Source organism: Melanerpes formicivorus, unplaced genomic scaffold (genome assembly GCF_026170545.1).
Source record: "Melanerpes formicivorus ecotype bairdi unplaced genomic scaffold, bMelFor1.0.p_v2 SCAF_5, whole genome shotgun sequence".
In the NCBI taxonomy this organism is placed as follows: domain Eukaryota; kingdom Metazoa; phylum Chordata; class Aves; order Piciformes; family Picidae; genus Melanerpes; species Melanerpes formicivorus.
The window spans coordinates 25,276,591-25,286,737 of record NW_027142357.1 but is presented as its reverse complement, the minus strand read 5'-3'; the positions used below and the strand labels follow the sequence as shown (position 1 = coordinate 25,286,737).

At 57.3% G+C, this 10,147-nt stretch overlaps 1 protein-coding gene across 2 annotated transcripts; it reads right to left on the bottom strand.

Annotated features, from left to right (window-relative positions):
• Positions 1-80: 80 nt before the first annotated feature.
• ZNF142 (zinc finger protein 142) lies at positions 81-10,145 on the bottom strand. Of its 2 annotated transcripts, none has more exons than XM_068138866.1 (9): positions 9,972-10,145; positions 9,274-9,601; positions 8,157-8,750; positions 7,598-7,858; positions 6,293-7,105; positions 5,861-6,038; positions 2,075-5,282; positions 1,103-1,208; positions 81-721 (listed from the first exon to the last, which is right to left on the bottom strand). In XM_068138866.1, exons 2-9 carry the CDS (start codon positions 9,554-9,556, stop codon positions 222-224), a joined length of 5,943 nt encoding a protein of 1,980 aa, XP_067994967.1. In that variant the 5' UTR covers positions 9,557-9,601; positions 9,972-10,145; the 3' UTR covers positions 81-221. The 2 variants fall into 2 exon arrangements, with proteins under 2 accessions (XP_067994967.1, XP_067994968.1); XM_068138867.1 differs by having other exon boundaries at positions 10,034-10,145.
• Between the last annotated feature and the right edge of the window lie 2 nt (positions 10,146-10,147).

The following is a 10,147-nucleotide window of genomic DNA, read 5'->3' as shown; positions in this document are numbered from 1 at the left end:
ACTGGGAAGAGATGGGGGTGTGTGTGAGCACTCTTTCCCTATGGGCTTCTGGCCCACACAGGGCTCCATCCAGCCCCAAGGAGCAGCATTAAAAGGAGGGGAGAGATTCCTTTTATACAGCCACATATCTTACACTCCATATACACATATGCCTGTACATACACATACATCCCTGCACCAGGCCTGCACCACTAAGGCCTCAAAGCTGTCAGCATTCAGCCTCACTGCAAAGACCCATCCTTCACTGCAGGGCACACTTCTTCCTGCTCTGGCCCAGGGGGCCCCTCAGCCTGGCTCTCCCTCTGCACATCGTGGAGGTGGACGCTGGGCGCACTGGGGTCCTTTCCCACCCCCTGGCTGGGGTCACCGGCTCCACACTCAGGGTGATGCCGCTGGATGTGCTTGATGACCTGGAACTTCTGCTTGGCCTTGTAGGGGCAGTAGCGGCAGAAGAAGGGGTGCTCGTTGGTGTGGGTCAGGTAATGGTGGCGTAGGCCAGCTGCCCAGCGGAAAGCCCGCCCACAGGCGTTGCAGACATAGGGCTTCTCCTCACTGTGCTTCTTCAGGTGGGTCTTGAGGAGGAAGCGGGTCTTGAAGGCCTTGCCGCACTGCTCGCAGATGAAGGAGCGAGCCTCCCGGTGCCGCGTCTCCTTGTGCACCCGCAGGGCATCGGCCCGGTTCGTGCGGTACTCGCACTCATCGCAGCGGTACGGCTTCAGGCCTGTGGAAACAGAGAAGGGGATGGCACCAGGATGGGGGGAAAGGTGTGCTCCGTCCCACAGGTCTCATCGTGCCTGTTACAAAGCATTGGCCCCCAAGGACTCGCCTGTACACGCTCTTGTATCAGCAGGCACCTCAACACTCCCCATTTCCAAGGCGCCACATGACTCCTGGGGTCCATACCACCCCCACCTTCCCACCCATGCCAGAGCACTGCCCCCAACCCACCAGCACATGAGAACATGCTGACCCCCAGCTGCTGGGGGTTGTCTCCTGCCTCTGGCTGGGCCACTGGTAGCAAAAGAAGCACAGAGCTGGGGTCCATGCAGCCCCAGCGCCCTCTCCAGGGCCCCATGGTGTGTCCCCAGTGGGCATCACTCACCTGTGTGCTTTGTCATATGGTACTTGAGCTGGTTTACCCACTTGCACTTGTAGCCACAGTCAGGACAGAGGTACTTCCGCTCCTCTTTGTGGATACGCATGTGGTACTAGGCACAGGGCAAGAGGATAGGGTCAGCATAAGGCCATATTCCCTGTTCTGGGAATGTGGAGGACTCTAGAGTGCCAGTGCTCATGAACAGTTCTGACCTTTCAGATTGTGTGGGCCAAAGAGGGCTGTCTGCTTGTCTGACACATTATGCACAAAGGGGATCCCTAGCAGGGTCAGGATGAGACCCTTACCCTGCTGAGCTTGCTCTGTCCCAGCCTGTGGATGGCACAGGCTTTTTTCCCCAGCTGGGTATTTAGGGCAAAATATTGGTTAAAACCAGCCCAGCAGAGCCCAGCTGAGCTGAGTACCCTGTGCAGCCTTGTCCAGGCAACCCCACAGGGCTCCAGCTCAGCCTGACCATTAAAATTTCTTTTAGCAAAACCAGGCCATTTTCCCCTCCATTAGCATGTCCTATGTAAGGCCCTCCAGCATAGGTGAGGATGCTAATCATCTGCAGAAATGAGAGCAGGGCCTGGCCTTGCACTGAAGCTGAGCTTTCCCCGCACCCTGTCAAGTTGGTGCCACAGAGCACACTGCAAGCCAGCAGGCAGCCAAAGTTGGCTTTGAGTGGTGCAGGCTGTACCCAAAGGACACCAGAGATATCAGTGAGAAGAGAATCAAACTCAAACAGCTGTCTGCCTTACCCCTTCTCCCCTTAATCTGCAAGAGCAGCAAGCAGGAGATAAACATGGTACCCATGGAAGTTCTAACCGATGGTCTCCCATTCCTATCCAAGCCACAGAAGAGAACAGAGGACAAAGACTCCCCTTGGGAGTTTCTTCTTCTTCCTTAAATTCCCAAGTCTGGTTCCACCCCATCCCATGTAGATGAGGTAGGAGATATATCCCCAAGGAGGGTTCTCACCTTGAGACGTGAAGGGTCGGCACAGGCATATTTACAGAGGTGGCACTTGTAGGGCTTCTCGCCGGTGTGGATGCGGATGTGCCACGTGATCTTCTGCCTGTTCTTGGTGGTGTACTTGCAGTCCAAGCACTTGTACACGCGGGTTCCCCCATGGCCCTTCATGTGCTGGTCAAAGACGAGCTGGTGGCAGCAGGCAAAGTCACAGAAGGGGCACTGCAGGGGTTTGTCCTGCGGGGCAGCTGGCTCGTGGCTCTCCATGTAATGCCACACCAGCTGCTGTCGCTCCTTGGCTGCAAAGCTGCACAGCTCACAGCGGTGGATGAAATGCTGTGTCTTGTGCTCCTCCAGAGCCTCCCGGGTGGCGAAGGTCTCCTTGCAGGTGCCACACTCCAGATGCGGGTGCTGCTTCTGAACGTGGCACTTGAGCGTGGCCTCGCTGTGGCACACAAAGCTGCAGCGTGAGCAGCCGTAGGACACCTTCTCCTCGTGGCGCCGCAGGACGTGCTGCTTGAGGGCCGTCTCAGAGCTGAAGCGAGCCTCGCAGCGGGAGCAGCCGAAATTGAGCTCACCACGGTGGCAGCTGTTGACGTGGCGAGTGATGTCGTTCTGCAGGTAGCTGCTGTAGTCGCAGAGCGGACAGAAGTGTGTGGGGGTCTTCTCGTGCACCCGCAGGCGGTGGATGCGCAGCTTGGAGTTGGTGCCAAAGGTCTGGTTGCAGATGCCGCAGGCGACACGCCCCACGCCGGTGTGCAGGGACTGGTGGGCTTCTAGGCGGTAGCGCCGCGTGGTGCTGAACTCGCAGTAGCGGCACTTGTGGGGCTTCACTCCCTCATGCTTGATGCGGACGTGCTGCCGCAGGCAGCGCGCCTGCTTGCAGGTGAACTCGCACTGGTGGCACTGCAGCTGCGGCCGCTTGCTGTAGTGCTTGCGGTGCAGCCTCAGGGCTTTGGCTGCCTTGGAGGTGAAGGGGCAGGAAGAGCAGCGAAACTCACCCAGCGTCACACAGCCCCTCTTCTTATGTGTCTTCATGGCCCGTTCCTGGTGGCAGGTAAAGTGGCAGGTGGGGCAGGAGAAACGCCTCTTCTTGGGCAGGGTGGCTTTCTGGGGGGGCACATCCAGTGGAAGCTTACTGGGCTGGCCTGTCTCAATGCTGGCCAAGTCCCACTCGAATTGCTTCGTGCTTTGGGTTCTGTCCTCCTCAGGATGCACAATGTGCTTCTCAGCATGATGGCTATTGAGGGCCCTTCGGGAGCGGAAGGCCTCAGGGCACAGGGAGCACCAAAACTGTTCCAGGCTCCTGCATCCATCCTCCACGTGGGAGGTGATGGTGGAGACACGAGAGCACACAAAGGAGCAGGCGTTGCAGTGCAGCTTCCCTCCTTCCAGTCTGTATTTCTCTGAGGGTTTCCCAAGCTGGAGGGGACAAGCAGCTCCTGCTGGCTCAGCCCCATGCCCTTCCTGGTGAGGCTCTTCTGCAATCTCTGTGCTGTCACCTGGCAGGGATTTCTTAGGAGATGAACAGCCTAGTGCCTGTTCCCCAGCCAAAGGGCTGCCTTCTGCCTGAGTTTTATCAGGCAGCAGTTCAGTATCCCAAGGCCTATCAGCATGCCCACATTCCTCTGAGCTTTGCTTGCTCTCTGCCGTTTTTGTACCATTATCACCAGGCTGGTCAGCAGGTTGGCACAACCCAGGTGGCTCGTGACCAGCTGGTTTGAAGATCTTGTTCTTCTTCAGGAGGATCGGGCACTTCTTGAGGAGGTGGGTGTTGAGTCCCCTCTGCTGTTTGAAGCTGGCACCACACTCATGGCAGGAGAGTGGGGCTCGGCGGCTCTGGCAGCTGGCCTTAGAATGCAGGGACATGGACTTCTCCTTCCGTGTGATGTACGAGCACTTCTCACACTTAAAGATCTGGCTCTCTGATTGCACCACCAGCATCTGCACCCTGCCCTCCAGCACCAGTGTCTCTGCCTGCTCTTTATCCTGCTTCCGCAGAGCCTTCAGCACCAACTCTGAGCCACCCTTGGCATCATCACCAGAAGTGGTCACATCCTTTGGGACAGGTAGATGGCTTTGCTCAGCTGTCTTTAGCATGCTGAGCCAAGCTTCTGGCAACTCAGCTTGGCTGCTCTCTCTCACCTCGGTGTCTGCCACCAAGTTATGGTGCTCTGAACACGACCCCTTAGCCTGCCTTAGATTATCTTTTCCCTGGCTGTCTCCTGCCACTACACCACCTTCCAGCCTCACTACCTCATCCTCCCGTACATTTGCCTCCTCTTCCTCAAAGTCTGGGATGTCTTCAAGTGTATTGTCATTGTCCTCCAAGCCCAGGTCATCCCTGGAGCCCAGCATCTCATAGGCTGTGGGAGTCTCCTTGCAGGACATTATTTCCACACCCTCTGGCTGTGCTACACAGGCTTCTCCACTCAAATGCTCCAGGAGGGTGTCAGATGAGACATTCACTGCCTCCATGTGCAAGGTACAGGTCTCTGCCATATCCTCAGCAGCAGTGAGTTCGGTTGACATTGTGACAGCATCTCCCTGCATGCAGTCATCTCCCAGGCCATCTGCAGCAGTGGGACAGCTCTCCTCTTCTTTGCCCACACTTCTCTCTGCCTTGCTGCCACCCTCTGATGGAGCAGCATCCTGCCCAAGGAGGGGCACTACGAACACTTGCTGGTAGCTTTCTTTCCCCTGGGATTCCAGCTGGGACGTCTTTGCCTTCGCCCACCGCTCCTTGCCAGCAAGGGGGGAGTCAGCATCCACATGCAGGGCTGCACCGAGCTCGTAGCTGAAGAGCGTCTCGGGTGAGCTGATCTCCAGCTCCTTGCTGGCATAGTTTTCCAACCAGTCCTTGTCACCGGGGATGTAGCCATGAATCTTGCGCTTGTGGAAGAAGAGGCTGGTGTTGCTGAAGGTGCAGTAGGAGCAGAGGGCACAGCGAAACTCCTTCTGCTTGGTGTGCTTGCAGTTCTCATGGTTCAGCAGTGCCTGCTTGTATTTGGTCTGGTAGGTGCAGTACTGGCACTGGAAGATGGGCACCTCGTAGTTCTGCGAGTGCTTCGCCTGCATGTGCTTCTGCAGCTCATACTTGCGCTTGCAGGCGAAGCCACACACCTCACAGATCAGGCTTTTGCCCTGGTGCCGCAGCTTGTGGCTGCTCAGCTGGTCAGCACGGTGGCACCGGTATGAGCACTGGTTGCATTGGTACCTGGGAGAAAAGCAGAATCGGGCAGGCAGGATGAGGAACTGGGACAGGCTGAGCTCTTCTGCTTCCCTGTCCTGGATGCCTCTGAAGGGGAACTGCCAGATCTGACATTTGCCATCCAGACAGCTCTTGCCACAGGCAGTTACTCTCTGCTGTAGCCTTTGGCACTGCTGGTGCTTTATGCCCCCAGCCTGGGAACAGTAGATAGATTCCCTGGACAGTGACCACATCACCCCCCCACACCACATCAGAGGCACCTCCAGCAGCCCTGAAGGCAGACTAGACTCAAAGGATATGGTAATACAAGGTGATAAACAAACTCTGGCAGAGTCCAGCACGTGCCAACAAACACCTTATTGGTGGCACAGACACCAAAAATAGCTTTTCCTCACAGCACCATGCTAGCAACAACCTGAAAACTCAAAGACTGCATTTCTTAGGTGCAGGACAGAGCAGGCTGTAGCCATCCCCCCAGGCATGGGAGAGCCTTACACACAAGGCAGCCCAAAGTAACAGACCCTTGGAGCAGAATCTGGGGAGCCCTGACTATGCTGCCAGGCCAGTGGAGCCAGGAGTCATACCGGAGATCTCCAGTGTGCTTGCGCATGTGGACATTCAGGTAGTGCTTCCACTTGGTGATGTACCCGCACTCGGTGCACATGAAGTTCTTGTCACTGGAGTGGGTCAGCATGTGCTTGGACAGGTAGCTCACATCCCGGCACGTGAAGTCGCAGAGCTCACACTTGTGAGGTTTCTCTCCTGCATGCAACACAGGAATACCCTTAGCATGATGGCCAGATAAAGCAATATGGTTTGCCCTCCACTGCAGGGAAACCAGCTCAGCAGGAGCTGGGGGTAACGGGAAGGAGAGAAGCATGCCATAACTTCAGCCAAGTGACACTAGGGTGACAGAGCTGGTGATGGGACCCAGAAGCCCCGACGGGGCACCCTGGAGCAGGGACAGGACCCCTCCATCCCAGCTTGGCTCTCGGCGCCCCCCAGAGGACACCCACCAGTGTGCAGCAGCATGTGCCGGATGAGCACCCTCTTGTGCGCAGTGGCAAAGGCACACTCGGTGCATTTGTGGATCTTCTCATTGGCGTGCATCTTGCCCACGTGGTCATGAAACTCCACCGGGTTGAATGTGGCATAGGGGCAGAAGCTGCACTGGAGCTGCTCACTGCCTGGGTGCCCCTGCTTCTTGTGCTTGCGGAAAACATGCTTGTTGGAGCAGATGAAGTCACACTGCTGGCAGTGGAAGGCATAGTGGGTTTTTCGGTGAGCCTCCATGGCCTCAGCCGTGCTGAAGAGCAGGGAGCAGGCATAGTACTTGCACTCCACTGCCTTGATGCCATGAGCATCCTTTAGGTGACGAACAAACTCCTTCCGTTCCTCGGTGCAGTAGTCACAACCGCCCTGGAAGCAGTTCAACTTCTTGGGCTCAGCTTTGTGAGACTTCAAGTGCTCTTTGAGGGCCTGGCTGAGCCGAAACTTCTCCTCACAGACAGGGCAGGAGTAAACATCAGAGTAGAAGTTGGAGATGTCCTCGTGCATGCTGGCCATGTGGCGGTTGAGGGCATTCTTCTCCACTGAGCTGTAATGGCAGAGCGGGCAGCGATGAGCTTTCTCACCAGTTTCCCGCATCATGTGGATTTTCAGCTTGCTTTTGCTGGTAAAGTACTTGTGGCAGTTGGGGCACTGCAGGCTGGGGTCAGGGAAGTGCAGATGGAGGTGCTCCACCAGGTGAGTCCGCTTCTTGAAGCACCGCTTGCATTCAGGGCACATGTGGGTTTTGTAGAGGTACTCAGAACCCTCCACAACATCTCCTGTGAGAGCAGAAAAGGGGGAGTGATCAGAAGGGAAGGGATGGAGAGCAAAGGCAGATATTTTTTCTCCCCAGTACAGCTGTGCCAGGGTGAGGGCTTAATACACATTTGGTCACCCAGTAGCCATCTACTTGGAGGGACTATCCCCACCCCAAGTCACCAGCATGGTTCAAGTGAGCTCCTTCCAGCTCAACACCGACGAAGTCCAGCCTCAGTCAAGGCCGCCTGCATGTTCCTGATCCCCAGACCCAGGCAGATGTCTTCCTGCTTTTGCCTGAGCCTGGCAGTGCCCGTGGACAGTAAAGAGAAGAGACCCCTTGAGCAGAGCGTATGGGGAACAGCGTGCTGGTACATGCAGATGTGAGGCTGCTGGACAGCATGGGACTCACAGGCCCCACTGGTCCGGCCCACATTTGCCTGCCAGTCTCAGGGCTGTGCTGCATGTTCATAATGCAGAGCTCAAGAAACTTCTGGTAAGGCCCTACATCCTACCTTTGAAGTGCTGTGCCTGTGGCACTCTGGCTTTCTCAGGAGCTGCCTTTCCATGCTCTTTGGCCTCGTCTTTACAGGGGCTCTCACCATCCTCCTCCGGTGACTCATCCCTACTACTGCCAGAGTCCTCTTCTCCAGCTGATGCTTTCCTCCCCTCCAAGGAGCTTTCCCTGGTGCCTGTGGGTTTTGCTGGTCTGTCTTCTGCTGAGGTGGCATCCCAGTCAGTGTGGCAAATGCCTGCCTCCTCCTGCCCTTCCATTGCTGTTTCAATGAGGAAGACAGAGACCATCATGTTCCAGGCAAGATGGAGCCACTCTCCACCAACCCCCCACCAACATGCGCAAAATTTCTCCTAGCCAAGATAACAAACCACGCCAACAGGGACAGAATAACACGGGGCTCCCTGGCCCTGTGGCAACACAGCCTCTCCCCACCCTCCTCACATTTGTAACTGGGACATACAGGCACAGACAGCCTCTGCAGCAACCACAGGTCCCAACCCCCACCCAGCTGTACCAGATGGCAGGATGCAGCACTGCTCAGGGACATGGGGGGCCACCTGTCATAGGCGTCTCAGCGGGCGTCTCAGCAGGGGGCTCCATGGTGTGACCCTTCCTGTGCTGCCAGAAGAGCTTGGCATTAGCCGTGATGAATTCACAGTGGCTGCAGTGGAAGGGGAAGTGAGTGCGGTGGTGCTGCTCCATGGCCAGCTGGCTGGGGAAGAGCAGCGGGCAGGCACGGTAGGCACAGGACACAGGAGAGGCCCCATGCAAGTCGCGGAGGTGGCCACGCAGTTGCTTGCGGTCCTCTGTGGCAAAGCAGCAGCCCTCCTCGGGGCAGGCCAAGGCTCCTGGTGGGGCACGATGGGTCCTGAAGTGCTCCTTGAGTCCACTGGGCTGCGTGAATGCCTGCTGGCAGATGGGGCACAACAGGTGCTCGGGAGAAGAGCCCTCCTGTGTGCCAGCTCTGGGCAGGTCCAAGCTCCCTGGCTTGCTCTGGCCTTCTCTGGCAGAAGCCAACAGTGCTCCAGGGAGCTCCAGGTGCTCTGGGTGGGGCAGCAGCAGGCACTGGTGCTGGGATAGCAAGGATGCCTCCGGGAAGCTCTGGCCACACCTCTCGCAGAAATACAGCTCCACCACTTTGACCAGCACCTCTGCAGAGAGCAAGGGATGAGAGTTAGAAAAGGGCTTTCTCCAGGCTCAGAGCTTGAGGCTGGCAGTTCAGTTCCCACTCCAGACAAGGGGATAAATCCCTGCTGGTATAAATTACAGTTTAGACAACCACACCTCTCCCCTGCCCATAGTATCCCAGAACACATCTCCTAAGAGAGAAGACACCACCACCCAGGTGACTGCAATGACCAGGTCTGTCCCTTATCACCTTTGAGACAGAAATACAAGGTCAGCTTGGCCCTGTTCCTAGCAGGACGTGGCAATGCTGAACCCAGGTAAGATAAATGCTGGTGCAGCAGTCCAGGGTCACCTGGCACATGACTTCCACAGCCACCCCTCCCCATCCACACAGCCAGCTTGTGCTGCTAGGCCTGTGCTGAACAGTGGAACCACTGGGCCCTGTGATGTCCAGAGTGCCAGACCAAGGGGACAAGGACCCTGGCCAAAAGGCTCTCCCTTCACTGAGTACCATGGGGCTCATGTTGCCCTCCCTGCAACACATACCTGTGGCACTGGCTGCACTGCTCAGCGTTGCATTGCCAGACATTGCCCCGATGAATATTTCCACATTGCTTCCTTCAGTGTGAGCCCCTTCCCCAAGCATCGATGTCTCTGCCAGCAGCAAGTCCTGGCTGGCACCCAGTGGAGGTGTCCCAGCCAGGTCAGTGCTGGCCACACCAGGGCTTCCCAGGACTCCTGCCTCTCCTGATGTGGGCAGGAACAGTTCTGAGCACATGGCCTCCATGTCCCCGCTGGCACCCTCAGGCACAACCACTTCTGTACTCATTGCCACTGGACACTGGCTTGATGCTGGACAGGAGAGCCTCTCACTCTGAAATGGAAGAAAGTGCTTTAAAAGAGGGCAAACTCAGAAGCTAAATGGCCCTAGAAGATTTGGTGGTGGTGGTGGGGGGAAGCCAGCAGTGACGGTCCCCAGGCAGAGATGTAAACTGGGGTACATCAACGCTATTCTCCTTCTGCTGTGCCCCAAGTGGACTGCTGGCAATACCCACTGCCACAGGGAATAGGAGGCACAAGGACACCTGCACCCTCCCAAAAGACACCTGTGGGCCTCTACCTGAGTCCAATAGTAAGGGCTTGCTCCCCGGGCCCAGACGCAGGCCTAACCCCAAATCTGGGCCCAGGTGGCCCCAAGCCCAACCCCCAGACTTGTGCCCAGCCTCCAGCGAAGGGGTGCCCACCGCGATCCCCGCACGGCCGAGGCCCGTCCCAGCCCCCTCGCGCCGCAGCCCCGGCCTGTCACCGTCGCCTCAGGCCGGAGACTCAAGCTGGGCCCCGGCGCCTCCGGCCCGGACACATCTCGGTGGTGCGCGGGGCGGGGCAGGGAGCGTCACTCTTTGTGCGGCTCACGCGACCG

Coding starts and splice junctions, on each gene's coding strand:
- ZNF142 (XM_068138866.1), bottom strand. CDS start 9,556: ATGAGTACAGAAGTGGTTGTGCCTGAGGGTGCCAGCGGGGACATGGAG. Junction 8,751..9,273: donor CAGTGCAGCCAGTGCCACAG/GTATGTGTTGCA, acceptor TGCTCTCTGCAG/AGGTGCTGGTCAAAGTGGTG. Junction 5,283..5,860: donor AAGCACACTGGAGATCTCCG/GTATGACTCCTG, acceptor CTTTTCTCCCAG/GTACCAATGCAACCAGTGCT.